This window comes from Lissotriton helveticus, chromosome 3_1 (genome assembly GCF_964261635.1).
Source record: "Lissotriton helveticus chromosome 3_1, aLisHel1.1, whole genome shotgun sequence".
In the NCBI taxonomy this organism is placed as follows: Eukaryota; Metazoa; Chordata; class Amphibia; order Caudata; family Salamandridae; genus Lissotriton; species Lissotriton helveticus.
The window spans coordinates 282,805,689-282,821,704 of record NC_136061.1 but is presented as its reverse complement, the minus strand read 5'-3'; the positions used below and the strand labels follow the sequence as shown (position 1 = coordinate 282,821,704).

Genomic DNA, 16,016 nt, shown 5'->3' with positions numbered 1-16,016 from the left:
TTGAAGTTAAGAGACAAGGCTAGCTGAGGCTTGATACAGGTATGCGACTTGTAAAATCTGAAGACATGACATACTTGAATAGGGAAAAACAAAAGGCTGAATAGTGATTGGATGGAGAGAGGGCTTACGGAGCAACAATGTGCTGCTAAGGAAAATCTAACTTAGGAAGATTGCTTTAAACAGCTATCATTTAAAACAATAAAAAACATAAACTAGACCAAATGATTAAAAGTTATGAAAAACAAGTCTCTGTTAAAGTTAAAATCCGAGTTTGTAAAACTGCACATCAGTATGGCTCATACTATGGATTATGGTGTGTGTTCTTTACTACTCGTCTGTTTTCGATTCTTCACGAAGACCAATTGATTTACTTTAGCTAATTGCTCCATTTATGTTCTGATTTTGTATTGAAACTGTATCTAAATAAAGCTTTCATCAACACAAACGTTTTATACCATATACCAGTGTTCTCAATACAGTGATCCTCTTCCTTATCCTTTCCTTCCTTTCTATGATATTATTATACTATTTGTTTAATCCACAAAAGGTAAGCTGGGACGTATGTATTGATGTCTTACCTTCCGCTCTACCAATGCTACAGATAACTATCTCGGAATTACCACAGTAAGGACTGGTATTCCACCGTGCCTCACTCGATCCTTGGGAAATTCTTGACAACCAAGCAGGTTAAGCAAGCCTGTAACTGTTGAATGAACCCTTAAGATATAATAAACGAGTAAAGCTTACAGTCTTCTTTGACCTACCTTGCTAGCTACAAATGCATGCAGAGACTTCACAGGTGGCGAACTAAGCCCAAATATGCCTCTACATTCACATCAAACTTAGCTCCATGGAGAAACTACCTTAAAAAATGTACGACTGCTGCAAAATAACTTTAAGAAAGGAACCTTAAGTGCCCATGAGAAGACATATTTGATGCTCTGTAAGGTAACAAATGCATATTATATGGAGATTTGTTTTCCAAGAGCCTCTGTGCGTTGACCATTAGCCACGATGTGACTATGAAGGGTACAGCACTAGAGCAACAAAATAACAGAAGCATTGGCTAGAGAATACAGAGAAGCACTGACCGCATTGTACTAAGCCACAGCGGGATCATCAATGTTTCTTGGAAGAACAGGATGGGAAATCCCATCTTTTTGGAGGTTTTAACGAGTAGCTTTTGAAGTTCTTGAACCGGTCATTTTAACTAGAGTCGAAATGGAAAAAACATGCTAACAAAACGATTTGTTTCAATTTAGGCGATTTAATAACGAGCAAGTTACCACAAAGATAGCGTCCATGGGTCCAAAAACAAGCCAGTCAATGTGGAAACCGTTCAGGTACTTTTCTGGGTAGGATACATTGCTACTGTTGGGTGGCACATAATGGACCGCATTTGCCCTATTTAATAATAGATTGCTGCTCTGTGCATAGGCTGAACTAGGTAGGCTGAGTGTAGGGAATGAACCATCAAGGCATGGTATTCTTGCTGTCTTGTGCCTGGAATGACATTGGCACTAGTTAGAATGAGGAGTTGGCACCGTGGTTTTCTGGGAGGCAAAGCCAAGGAGAATGGAGGCTAAGTGTTGACTCTATCTTTAGTGGCTATGTCTATGAGTTATTTTGCTCAGAGAGTTGGAGGAAAAGCGCCCCGCACTGATTCACCTTAAGGGCTAGGCTCTTACGCAGCATCCGTGGCCAGCCAGAAAAGCCACATACTGTGCTCCTTGCATGAGAGACCGTCTGGATTTCTCACACAATTCAAACATCAGTCTGAATTTCTCAGAAGCTGACGTGTGCAAGTTAAGGACAAGACCCTTGAGCCTGCATCTGAACTTGCCTCTTAAAATAAAACAAACATCACTAGCAGAGCGTACAATATTATCTTTCAGCCATCTTCAGTAAAACATGCCTCTCGTGAATACCTGCCAAGGGCTGCTGCCAACAGAAAGTATCTAGAGTTTTAAGTGAGGCTTGACATCAAATATAGCCTTACCAAGGAAGAAGGGTGCAAAAAACAGAATGGGGACGGGGGGGGGGGGGGGGGGGGGGGCTTAGGGCTAAAAGGAAACATTCTGGTTCACGCTGAAAAACAGCATACTTCCTCCACACAAAACCGCTCTACTCATAAAAAGTGATTTACTGTGGTTGGCTAAAGAAAAATATGTTTACACTGAGCCCACTGTGCCTGTCCAGTGGTCATGGCTGAAAACCAGGCGCCCGAGTCATTCTCCGTGCAGCAGCCTCTTTTAAAAGGAGCTCTGTCCGAGATGACATGCTCTCCGCGAAGCCTGAAGAGACGACGGACACATGGTGACAGCACAATCCCTCCTGTGTGTCTTCCCCGGCCTTGGAGTTGCACTCTTTGAACTGACCCGGGTTTGAACCCAGCTGTGAAGCCCATCCTGCCAGACAGACGTGACCCGTGGGCTTCAGCATGTGTGAAGGCTGCGCCCCCTCACTTTTATCCCACCGACTCTTCTAATGGGCAGAGATGAAAAATATAAATGCGCACAAACACAGTATTATCATTTAGCATATACCAGAAACAAATCTTGCTTAGCTCCAGAACAAAGGAGAGTCAGTTTAGACAATGGGGAGGGATTGCAGTTTTAGAAAAACACCCATGTATAAAATGCGACATATCTGCGCGTTCCCGATTTCTTGAAAATAACTGTTGATGTTATTTGTTACAATAAAAATACACAATTAAGGCTTATCACCGTTTTCCAGAGGCTAAAATTGAAATAAAACGTGCTGCTTTCCTTGCCTTTTGCAGGACAGAAATAGCAGATCTGGGCTGCAAAGTGCAGGCCGCAAATTAAGATAAATTGGCAGTGACCTAAAACCAGAAGCCTGCCTTCAGTCTGACCTTGTATCCATTCTCCAGTTTTGCTGCCTCATTGCTCAGTTTTGCAGACACCAATTTACAGCATTATTTTATCAAGAAAGAAGTCTGTCCACATATTTCCTTCAGTGTTAAAACTCGTCTCACGGCTCCGGGAAGTGAAGGAAATGTTAAAATGACTTTAAAATCTGACTGCTAAGGTAGTCTCATCGCCTGGGGTGCAAAGCCCCCAGTTAAGAAGTGCAGGCTGCGATGGTAAACAGTCAAGGGTTCACAAATAGCAGTTCCTGTCTCAAACAGATTGTAAACAGATGGATACAAATGCAAATAGTTTGACATTTTTCTACGTTCTACTCTGTAGAGGGAGTGGTGGGAGCATGGAATTCCAGAAATGCTGGGAGATAGGTGAGGATCAGGTCTTGGGGCATGAATGAGGCCCACTTACACAGAGTGGCAAGAGCTGATGTGCAGACAGAGCGGGGCAGAAAATAAACAACAGTTGGAAGTGAAGAAGAACAACCAATCTGTGTCCAATGGTCCGCTTTGGTCTACGGTTTAATAATACAAAAACATTAATATTTCTGATGCTAATGAACTGAGTTAAGGGGTATATTGATATGCAGCCCATACATCCAATTGCGATCCACTCTGTGTTCTATTAGAGGTCAACATTTTGTGCATTTGTGACACCGACGTGAACATTTTGTAATGATAAGTAGCCATGAGCCACAGTGAAAGGACTGCGGAAGCAAACAGACTGATACATTCACACCAGTATTAGCCACTTTTGTCCAGAGCTTGACAGATATCTTCCTTAAACTGAAGGCAGACTTCCTTATGGGAATCCTAAAGGGAAAAGACTGAGGGGCTGGCTTTCATTAGTTGGAAGGGGTGATCTGTAGCCATCAAAATTGCGTGGAATGCTCCCGCTGGTAGATCCAGAGCTGTTACTTAGGGTCTCGATACTTCCTTCTCGCTGAAGTTCTGATAAAACAAAAGAAAAGAAATAAAAGTTCCTGGTTAGTATTTCTTCATGAGAATTTGATTTAGTGTGTTAATATAGACATAGCACTTGAGAAGATACTTTTTTACAGTTTTCTCCTAATGCTGGTGGTGTGTAATGCAGTGTTGCAAATCATCAAAAACTTGAAAAAAAAATATTCTTCTTTATTAGGTTACATGGACTTGAATGGTGAGACATTATAAGTGACAGATCAATAAATGAATGCTGCTGATGATGATGATAATCGTGTTAATATTAATTACAGATAATAATAATTAAAAGTGCTTTATAAATCCGTTTGGAAATGTCTAAAAATGTATGTAAATAGTCCTATGCGGAATATAGGCATGCACCAAAAGAAAGATGAGGCTTGCTGTCTAAGAGGTCTGCGAGCCTTGTAGTAACATTGTCTGTAATCCTCTGTCTTTCTCAGCACACCAATAAGATTGCTTCAAGCGCACATTGCACTTTAAACAACCCTGTTGGTGTGCTGGCCTCTTTTCGAGAGAAAGTAGAATGATTTGCAAGACTGGAAATAATGTGTTATCATTACTAAATTGATTGGTGATCAGTTTTCAAACCTGGACAGATGGAATGCAGAGTTGTCTTTGCTGGGATTTGAACTTGTGACCTGCAAGTCTGAGGACATGTCAGGGCTGGGCCTAAGTCACTGAGCCATCCTGCAGGATTACTGTCAACACATTTGCTACTTAAAATGCCAGCAGTACACCTAGATACGTCCATTCCATTCTATCAAAAACACACCCATCTCAACGCTTTCCTTCTTAGCAAAGATCCTCGAAGCAAAAGTAACTGAGCAAACCCAATGCTACATGGAACATACCATCCGATGTTCAGTCAGGTCATCTCATCTCTAGAGGTACAAAACCTACCATCATGGACATCGAAAAGAAATCGCTTGAAATAAAGAATCAGGGTCACTCATCCATGCTGATTCTTTTAGATCTCTCAGCAGCCTTCGGTACTGTGGAGCAGAAGGGGCTCATAAAATGCCTTCACACCTAGTTCAGTATCTCAGGGAAAACCTGGGAATGTCCCAAACCCTGCCTTAATGAAGGAGAAAGCAAATTTATGACACCTCGGAAACTTCCACTCTAAACCTACTGTGTAGTTGCCCGAGGATCGTCATTAGCTCTCCCCTCTTCAACGTCTGCAAGGTATCTCTAGCCCATTTGATAAAAGAGATGGCACCCAGTTCTTGACTGACATGAGTACCAACTCAAACAAACCACACTTATGGACTGACATCTGGCAATTAAATACACTGGTGAATATCATCAGCCTCTGCCTAACCAGTGACAAAACTGACATACTTATTAAAAATATTATAGACAGAGCCCTAAACAGTCTTCTATCCTGACCTACCAAATTAGCACACACTCCAACCCCTGCAGAGGTTTGACATATCTTCTACTACTAATTTTTTAATTTTTTAAATATATATTTTTATTATTTCAAAACAAGTCAATACAATCATTACCAAGATACATGTGCAAGCAGGTATTTACGCAATGAGAGTACAACATGGTCGCATCCAAGCATAAGTGACATAAAGATGACCCATATGCAATATATTAGTAGCAACCAATTTGTTTTGAGGATACTATAATAAAGAAACTCTCTTGCCGCACCCTTGCTGCTACTAAGCGAACTCCCTTCCCTCCCTACTCTTCTTATACTAATTACCTTAAAACATAGATCCAGGCCACCATCAAAGCATCCACGATCCGCCGAAACACTCTATCGAAAATCTGCCCTCTACTAACTGCAATATACTACAAAATCCTAACGTAGGCAACTGTAATTACTACCCTTCAGCACTGCATATCTGTTTACCCAAACATGCCAAGGAAAGAAATCCAGAAACTCAAGCAGGTAAAAAACAGAACAACCTCTTTGGACTGAGAAAGAACAACCATGTATCATCATTCAGATCCCAACTCGTTTGGCTTACAACAGAGAACCAGATTCAATTAAAAGTCCTATGCATAATCTGAAAGCAGCTAAAACAAAAGCCTTCAACTACCTGTCTAAGCTCTTCAAATTACACTAACATACTTCCCTTTTTCACTCCACTACGACTGCAATCTGATCATCCTGAAATGGTGTGGATCCACATTTGGAGGCATATCACTATGAAATGGTGTGGATCCACATCTGGAGGCATATTCCTGACAGCAACAGGAGCAAAACTATCTCCCCGAAGACCTCAGACTGACCAACCACCTCTCGAAGTTTATATGAAGCCTAAACTGAATTCTATGTAACCAGCAAACATAACTTTCATTTTACATCTCCATGAAGACTCCAGATTGACCAAGAGCCTATCCACCCTTAGGTGAAGCCTAAGAGGATTCTCGCTCTACATCTAACTTGTTTGCTATGTTCGTGTCTGAAGATTACTTTCCTGCACCTCTGCCACTCCTTGAACTCCACTCTTCATCTTCCTTATCTCTAGTTCATCCTTCATCATTCTACCCTGCCTCCTATCCCCCTTCCCGTTACTCCTGTTGCCGACCTCCTTCCCATTACTCCTGTTGCCGACCTCTCTAAAGCTGTTGCTCCTCCTGCTGTATCCATGATTTCTGATGTCAGTTCTCTAGCTGACTGCTGATCTCTCAAGTCGCTATGCTTGCTTTCCCCAAAATATTGGGCAAGCCTGCTTCTTCCTTTTTATTTTTCCTTCTTGGTTACTATTACGTCAAGAAGCTGGACCTTTGGCACTTGCTGCTCATTACAGTATTAAATAAATACTAAAGCAGTAAACATATTGCAGAAATTGTAAAAAAAAAACAGTAGTCAGTGACAGCATAGAGGCTAGTAATAGAAACAATGCTCTATGTTACAGTGGCAATATCTCGAAGTAGAGTACACGGTTACAATATCTGCCTCAGTTAAGGCTTACAATAATGAAATCCAAAAGTTACACACTATTCTGAGAGATGCATACAGGGCATGGATTCTACATGTGTGGGTCAAGGGACACTAAAGTGAGATCAACTGAAGTTTAAAGCAGAATCCTAGGCAAATGTAACCATAAACGTGAGTTTAACAACATGCCATTTCTTGCCAATATATTGCATTTCTAAAAACACTTCATAAATAATTCTGCAAGTTGGTCATCACCACCATCTTACGACGAGATGACAGAATTTGGTAGATCAGCTTGCAAAGTCTATTCAAGCCCTTGAGAAACCCTACTATGAGGTATTAGAGAAGTGCAGCCACCCTTCCGTTCCTCTAGAGTGGGATGGTGGATGTCTGACGCAAAGCTATTCAAAATCAGGGTGTCTGCAAAAAGGTAGGACAGCCACCCAAAATCATGTACCAGAAGCAGATAAAGAACCCTCACCGGGCGAAAGCATAAACAGATCTTCTTATGCTGTCTAAAATCACACAGACTCTCACCCTTTACTAAACAAAGAGAGATTCTAAAATATTGGGGGCAAGGGTATGTTAAAAATACTTAAAGCGAAAAGAATATCTAAAAACCGCTACACCCATTTTAATACTTTGTGACTCTGGTGCAAAAGCGGTTTCAGAACAGCAGTGACAATGGAAATTAGTGTTTACTACTGTTCTCTGGGAGGCAGGAGGTAGTTGTACTGAGAGGAGAAGGGAAAAAGGAGAAGAGTGGGATGACCAAATCCCTTTCATTCGAAACCACAAGAAAAAAGTGAGAGCAAGATGTACCGGCTACCTGACAGTCTCTTGCCAAAATGAGATACTTGAAATGCTAATTAAAATATCAGTGTACTTGTAAATTGATGATTTTGAATGCACTATTGCAACATTCACCCAGATACCCGTGGAAGAGATGGCATGACATGCCCACCTATCCTGGCCATTTTCCCACCTGCTACAATCATTTTCCCACAGTGCAAAGAATCATAAAACTTGTTTCCAGAAAATACAGGGATTTGTAAAAGGCGACCACAGGGTTATTTATGCTGATGCAGAGATGTCATATGTGGCTAACAATCTATTTTGCCCAGTGGACAAGAAAAACACGGCAGGAATGTTATCATGCTACTGAAAACGCAATGGCCATCTCTGTTAAAAAGGTGAGCTACTAAAACAGAGACCAGATACTATGCCAGGTAAAGACCATTCTACATTCCTTAGTCCCATCCAGGTACTATGATTATAGGCAGATTCACCCTCTTTATTTTGTACTATGTGATATTTTAAAAAGAAGGAAAAGTAAAAGCAGACACTGAATTTTGGCTCTGTTCTGATGTAGATTGTCCTATCATAGCTCTGTAAAAGTGAAAACGGCAAAAGCAGCTTGGCCGAGTTTTGATGGCGCGCCCATTGCTGGTCCATAGCGAAACAATTTATGTTTCAACAACTATCTACCTACATGAGGGATGCTTCGAATGGACAGTGGACATACTGGCATCTTGGGTCTATCATGTTCAGGGTATTAGTCCACAGAGGTCAAGAACTCAGCCCTCATTAGCATGGTTGTGGATCGTACTGATCTGGGAGGATTCAGGAATGCGAGAGGGGTTTTGGTCGTAACTACGTAATGCCCTCTCCATTGTCAATGTAAAATCTAGATTTTAAGTTGCGTTCGATAAACTTGCTGTGCTATGTACATGAAACCAATATAGTCATTGGGGATACAAACCTCTAAAAGTACATGATGAGCTGGAAAGTATCGCCAATGAACACCAGCGTCCAGATACAAATCAGCAAGACCACTGATCCTGTGACGGTTGGAGTGCTACAACATTATACAGTAAAGCCTACCTATGTTTTAACCTTGGAGCCCACAAAACAGGCCAACCAAGGCAGGAAGAATGTGCCTGGGCCTAAAAAAGCACAAGAATTCCCCAGCCTTGAAAGCAGTACACCGTATATAGAACCAGGTAAAGGGAAAATTCGAGGTCTTATGCAATATCCACAAGACATTCTAGAGGATGGAAAACACTACAGAAAATGGCCACTCACTAGCCACCAGTATGCAGTCTGCAATGCCACACAGACCACCAGCCTGCCCTAAACGTGCAAGAGAACAAAACAAAGAGGAATGTTCTTCAGCGTTTTGGGTATCGCACCCTGGAGCAACGCGACCTGACTAAGTATGCAAGCAAGCGATCAGATGGACAGGAAAAGCTGCAGACATTCAAAAAACCTGTGGCTGTTAATGCCAGAACATAGGGTACCCCTCCGCACTCTTTTTTGCCCTAATGACTAGCAACACTTAGCTCAAGAAGGTATCAGTCACATTGGTAAACCCAAAGTTGTGCCGGTCTTGATACCCAAGACAAAGATCAGATGTAGCACCATGGACAACAATTAGATGCTTTTCAACAGCACTCCTCATCTACATTTATGTTAAAGCAACCACTATGATACAGCCGAGATTGATGAAATCACTAACTACATAAGTCTGAAATACACTAGGAGCAGTTGGCAGGAAAAAAGACATCTTCCTCAAAACCCCCAAACCTGCAATTTACAAAGGGCATACTCAGTCCATGCATAAAGACTCCCGCTCTAGTTTCCTTACAGGTCAGTTTGCCTGCATTAATTGAAAGAGCCCAGAGGCAACAAAGGGGTTGCAATTAGCGCTACTCAACAGAGCTAAATGAAGAAAATCATCTGTCCTGGAGTCTTCCGATAGCAACAGCATGAAGAGGTGCATTATAAAGCTGCATTTTCATCCCAAATGATCATGCTCCAAGCAGATAGCGTTCGAAGGAAAAGGAAAAGAAAAAAAATGAAGACACCGTGTCTCTCCTAAGGAATGTTAAAACGTGACCTTCAGGAAGAGGCCAAGGGGGATTGTTTTTATTTGGTCTGGAATTATCAGGTACCCACCTCTTTATTTAACTTCACATCTTCGCTCTCACATGCAAGGGGGAAGCAGTAATTTAAATCAGCAATGAGTGGCGTATCCCACACTAATACTGTACTTATCCTGTCTGATTTGGTGCTTTCATCTGCCCTTGTGCACAGCTGGCTTCGGTTAAGTGTCTCACGTCAGAGCTTTCACTCACGGCGGAGCCGGCACTGGCCAGGGGAACAGGGTTAGTCTCCAATCAAACATCATTAGCCCGCTGAACTCCTTACAAGGTTACTTCTCTTCAACCATAATTGCTTTCCAGACCTTTTAGCGGCAAAAAATAATAAAAAAACACAGGCGATCTGCAGTGTCTTCGAGCTTGTCCTGATTCCAGAGGACTATCCCATGCCCCACAAGGGCCCAGCGGCAGATAAGAGATGGCTCGCTGTGGGGTGAAGAGTGCAGGTCCTGGGGCCTGGTCGGAAGTCCCGAGAAGTGCTGATTTATCAGGGTTGTAGAATGTGTTTCACTCCCTGCCTGGCCTACGAGGTAAACAAATGCGAGATGCTCGCCATCTCCCTGCTCATCTGTGAATACTTTCTGGGAGGGGCAGGGGTGGGTTTAGGCACGTTGTCCCTAAAAGACCAGACCATTTTTTCACAGGGACTCAAGTGCAAAGCAACTTGTTAAGGAGCACTGTGCGGTCTTGTCGTAGATGCCTGGTTATTTCAATTTTGGAACATCTGCTTTTAAATAAACTAAATGTCTCCAGGGAGACATTACGATCCACAGTAGCGCATTACACCAAAAATGATCATCGGTTAATGGTAGTATACATTACTAGTCCTGGTGCTTGGACTCCTCTGTTGCCGGATCCGGGAGCCAGCAATGGTAAGCTATGCTACATTTGTATACAGCATGCATTCTGACATGAGAATGACTATGCAGCACTCGTGCAGCTTGGCACCTTCCCGCAATGATTTTACCACTAGCTGGTTTGGTTTGTGAAACATCAGTTGTGTATATAGGTGTACATTTTAAGAAGTGTTAGGAAGATGGAGTATGAGGTTTAATGGGTCTAGTAAGAGGTCTTCCCAAAGTGTTTAAGTGTAGCCTGGATATTTGGCATCTCCACTGTCTAGCATGTTATAGTGTGAACATTGTTAAGTGCAGTTAGCCTTGGAGTTGGGAAGCATGTTATTCATCTACCGTACTATTATTAGAGGACTGTGTGCAGCATGCTAACCCTGAGAAGCTAGACAAGGAATGCCCTACTTGGTTGTAAGTCGGAACAACAAGTTCCTATATAACAACTGACTATCTTAACAACGCGGTCTCTACAAAGACCACATCTTAACCACAAATTGCTTTACCACGCATTCCTTCCCACACATTTTTCTGGTAAAGGTATGCATGGTAAACAGATATCTGTGGCTAAGCTTACCACCCCTCCCTCTCCTCAAGCCCTAAATACACCACCCATGCTCCTAAAAACTACACGAACACCCAACACCCCCTAAAAACGACTCCTAACCCCCCACACTCCCTAAAAACGACCCCAAACTCCCACACCCCCTAAAAACTACCCGGAACCCACTACCCCTAAAAACGACGCCGAAACCTCTCCCTTAAAAACTACCCTGATCTTTTCTGGGTGTGACATCTAGCCCTCCGGTCCAGGCAAGCATTCTCCCGAGCAGCTCTGCTCATAGACCCCCCCTGCCTCTGCGCCAGAAGCCCTTAACATCCAGGTTTGCGCAGGCAGAGTGCTGCAGCCGCGATGCACACAGCGCCTCCTGGTCTGTTCCTCTGCTAGGAGACTCGTCTCCTGGCTTTTCAATTAATTTTATTCTCCTGTTTTCATTTTAATTTTATTCTCCTGGTTTCACTTTTATTATTTTCTTTTCGCACTCTGGGCACAGGACAGGATGCTTACTGGTCCTGAACCCGTTCCGAAGCCGCCTTTTCCAGCCGCTACTGCCCCGCAGCCCCACCCACCGTCGCAGCCCCGCTCCCGCCTCCCCACCTCCAGTCCCGCCCCCCTTCCCTACTTAATAGCAGCCGCTGTGCGGTCGCTCGCCACAGGCGTCCCTAAGGCAGGCCCGTCTGCGCCCTTACATGCCTGGACCACGCCCAGTGCCAGACCCCCTGCCCCCACGAGAGCCACGATGACGCTACGGCGCACCCTTCCTCCACGGACTCAACTCCGGACGATCTTCAAGCTGCGTCCAGGCCAACTTGAAGCTAACCCATGGACCCTTATTCTGCCGAAACTGCAACTTCACCAGCCGCCGTATAACTCCATGTCCCGCATTACCCGTCAGGGCAGGAATGCAACCACCTCAGAAGCCTTTTACTCAACACCCGCTCCATCCACAAGCACGCCATCGAACTCTGGGACCTACTCGACTCAGCCTCCCCGGACATCGCCTTCCTAACAGAGGCCTGGTTGAAATCCTTCTCGGCACCTGACATTGCCATCGCCACCCAAGATGGCTACAAGATCACCAGAAGGGACCGCAACAACAGACCTGGAGGAGGAATCACCATTGTCTGCAGGAATACCCTCAGAATCTCGACCAGCACAGCAGACATCTCAAACACCGCTGAACATCTCCACTTCCAGATCCACATCGACCCCATCACCACCCTCAGAGGTACACTCGTCTATAGACGCCCGGGGCCCCGGCCACAGTTCGACGCCATCTCCGACATTATTAGTACACACACCTTTGCGTCTACAGACTAAATCCTCCTCGGAGACCTGAATTTCCACCTCGAGAAAGCAGACGACAGCAACTCCATCGCCCTGCTCGGCAACCTCGGACTCAAACAGCTCATCACGGCCCCCACCCACACCACCGGACACATACTCGACCCTATCCTCTCCGCCAGCAAACACATCACCTTCAGCCACACCACCGTACTCCACTAGATCGACCACCACTGCGTCCACTTCACCTTCAAGAAACCCACCACACACCACCAACCGCAACGGATCTCCCACCGCAGCTGGAGCAATATCATCAAAGACCAGCTCATCACCACCCTTGCCCGAGACCCTTCAACCACCACCTCCAACACCGACACAGCCACCCCCAACCTCAGGCAATGGATCGACAACTGTGCCAACACTCTCGCCCCAATAAAAAAACTCTCAAACAGACGCACAGATAGAAAGAACAGCTGGTTCACCAACGACCTCCAGGAGTCTAAGCAGAAGTGCCGAAGACTCGAGAAGAAGTGGCGCCACGAACAGACATCAGACAACCACCCTGTCCTCAAGGACGCCACCCGCAAGCACCACCAACTCATTCGAGCTACCAAAAGAACCTCCTTCCAGGAATGCATCAACAACAACGCACACAACAGCAAAGAGCTCTTCAACATGGTGAAGGAACTCTCCAACCCCAGCTCCAAAAAAAACCTCCGTCGCAACACCTCTGCGACTCACTAGCCACCTTTCTTTCACTGCAAGATCGCAGATATCCACGACAGCTTCAACAACCAGACTCTACCAGTAGCCGCCAACACCGCAGATCCTCCACCCCCCAGCCTCACTAACCTCTTGGTGTCCTGGACCCATGTCAACGATGACGTCACCATCAAGACCATGTATACCATCCACTCAGGCTCACCGTCCGACCCCTGTCATCACCTCATCTTCAACAAAGTTAAACGCATCATCGCACTCTAACTCCGGAAGGTTATCAACAGCTCCTTCGAGAACGCCACCTTCCCGGAAAGATGGAAGCACGCCGAGATGAATGCACTACTCAAGAAACCCACAGCGGACCCATAAGACATCAAGAATTTCCAGCCCATCTCCCTGCTCCCGGCGAAAGTCATCGAAAAGATTGTCAACAGGCAACAGACCCACTTCCTCAAGGAGAACAACATCCTGGACCCGTCCCAATCAGGATTCCGCAGCAAAAACAGCACCAAAACTGCCCTCATCGCTGCCACCGATGACATCAGGACCATGCTGGACAACGGCGAGACCGCGGCCCTCATCCTCCTGGACCTCTCGGCCACCTTCAACACAGTCTGCCACCACACCCTACGCACACGCCTCCACTAAGCAGGAATACACGACAAAGCCCTGGACTGGACCACCTCCTTCCTCACCGACAGAACCCAGAGGGTCTGCCTCCCCCCATTCCGCTAAGAAGCCACCAAAATCATCTGCGGTGTGCCCCAAGGATAATCCCTCAGCCCTACCCTTTTCAACATCTACATGGCTCCACTCGCCAACATCGTCCTCTCGCACAACCTCAACATCGTCGCTGACGACACCCAGCTGATCCTCTCACTTACCAAGGACCCCGCCACCGCCATAACCAACCTCCACGAAGGACTGAAGGCTGTCGCCGACTGGATGGAGAACAGTCGCCTGAAACTGAACTCAGACAAGATGGGGGTCCTCATCCTCGGCTCCTCCCCCTCCGCCTGGGACGACTACTGGTGGACAGCCGCTCTGGGAGTCGCACCGACACCCACCGACCACGCACGGAACTTGGGGTTCATCCTGGACTCATCGCTCTCCAACAAGTCAACACCATCTCCTCCTCCTGCTTCAACACCCTGCGCATGCTTCACAAGATCTACAGATGGATCCCTGCCAGAACCAGAAGGACAGTAACCCACACCCTCGTCAGCAGCAGACTGGACTACGGCAACGCCCTCTATGTAGGAACCACGGCCAAACTCCAGAAAAGACTTCAACGCATACAGAACGCCTCCGCACGCCTCGTCCTTGGCATCCCCCGCCGCACCCACATCACTGCCCACCTGAAAGACCTGCATTGGCTCCCAGTCAACAAGAGGATCACCTTCAAGCTCCTCACCCACTCTCACGAAGCACTCTAAAACGCCGGACCAGCATACCTCAACAAGCGTCTCACGTTCTACACCCTGAATCGCCAGCTTCGCTACGCCGACCTCGCCCTCGCAACCGTCCCACGCATACACAGAACCACCACCGGCAGCAGATCCTTTTTCTACCTCGCCGCCAAGAAATGGAACACCCTCCCCACCCACTGCGTCAGACCCAGGACCTGCTGACCTTCAGGAGACATCTCAAGACCTGGATGTTCGAGCAGTAGCTGCTACCCCTTCCCCCCCCCCCCCCCCCCCAAGCGCCTTGAGACCCTCACGGGTGAGTGTTCTGCTATACAAATAAATGATTGATTGATTGACCCCCTAAAAACAACCTGAAGCTCCCCTAAAAACTACACCGAACCCCGACCCCCTAAAAACTACCCCGATTCCTTCCTGCCCCCTAAAAACTACCCCGAACTCCCTACCTCCCCCAAAAAACTACATTAGTATTCAGCACATTGGTATTGTTGACACAAATGTGATGAATACTAACTTAGGACCTATTTAGATGTTAAAAAAGGTCACTTCACAGAATGTGGACGTAGAGGGGCAGTGAGGAATCTACGGTTGGATAGAATATCCACTAGAAAAAAAGAGTTGCAGACAGTCAGTTATTATTCTGCTAGATACTTCTAACCACAGATTCCTCATCTTACAATAGATACCAAAGAAAACAAGTTACTTACCTGTAACTTTGGTTCCCCAGTATTGGTAACTTTCATAGATTCCCATGCTTTGTATCATTCCCCGTCGTCGGACTGGGAGTCTCGGTAATAAAAAATATCATAGTAGTAGGTACAAAAGAGAAAGGAAAGGCCTAGGCCTCATTCCCTTTTGTAACATATCAGCCTCTTTTTGTAAAAGAGACCAAACTCTAGGCGTCAGCCAATAAGAAGAGCCTCACCCTTAGAACCTTCCTGAAGGAACCTCAGAGCCTCAGATTTTCGTAGCCGTAGTGTGCTAGACACCATTCTTGCTGAAGGCTGAGCTTTCCCTGGGGAGGTGGGTGGGCGCATGGGAATCTATGAAAGTTACCAATACTGGGGAACCAAAGTTACAGGTAAGTAACTTGTTTTCTTACCCCAGTATTGGAACTTTCATAGATTCCCATGCTTTGTATCAGAATAGCAAGCAGTAAACACCATAAACACATTTTGTAAAGCAGTATACCATAACATTAGCCAGAAAAGTACAAAATGTGTCACCCATGGAAGGTGGGATAGAAAGGAAAGCTCACCCATCACTTGAAGAGGTTTCTCAGGACAGCCTGGCCCACAGCCGCGTCATCCTGCTGCAATGACTCTAAGCAATAATGCTTAGTGAACGTGTGCACGCTGCTCCAGGTAGCAGCTCTGCAGATGTCCTTGATATGTACCCCCGCAAAGAGGGCCGTAGAAGAAGCCACTGATCTCGTCGAGTGAGCACGGATCTTGCCCACTAGAGGTTTTCCTGCTAACTTGTGGCAA

The 16,016-nt window shown here is 45.6% G+C and overlaps 1 protein-coding gene across 3 annotated transcripts in view; it reads right to left on the bottom strand.

Annotated features, from left to right (window-relative positions):
- Positions 1-1,247: 1,247 nt before the first annotated feature.
- BCAS3 (BCAS3 microtubule associated cell migration factor) overlaps positions 1,248-16,016 on the bottom strand; it is a 4,343,716-nt gene continuing 4,328,947 nt past the window's right edge. Inside the window, exon 25 of one of the 3 annotated variants that reach the window (XM_078679810.1) lies at positions 1,248-3,835. In XM_078679810.1, coding sequence (XP_078535936.1) covers positions 3,799-3,835 — 37 coding nt within the window. In that variant the 3' untranslated portion in view covers positions 1,248-3,798. The remainder of the gene's footprint in view (positions 3,836-16,016) is intronic. The other 2 variants (XM_078679809.1, XM_078679811.1) reach the window with 2 other exon arrangements.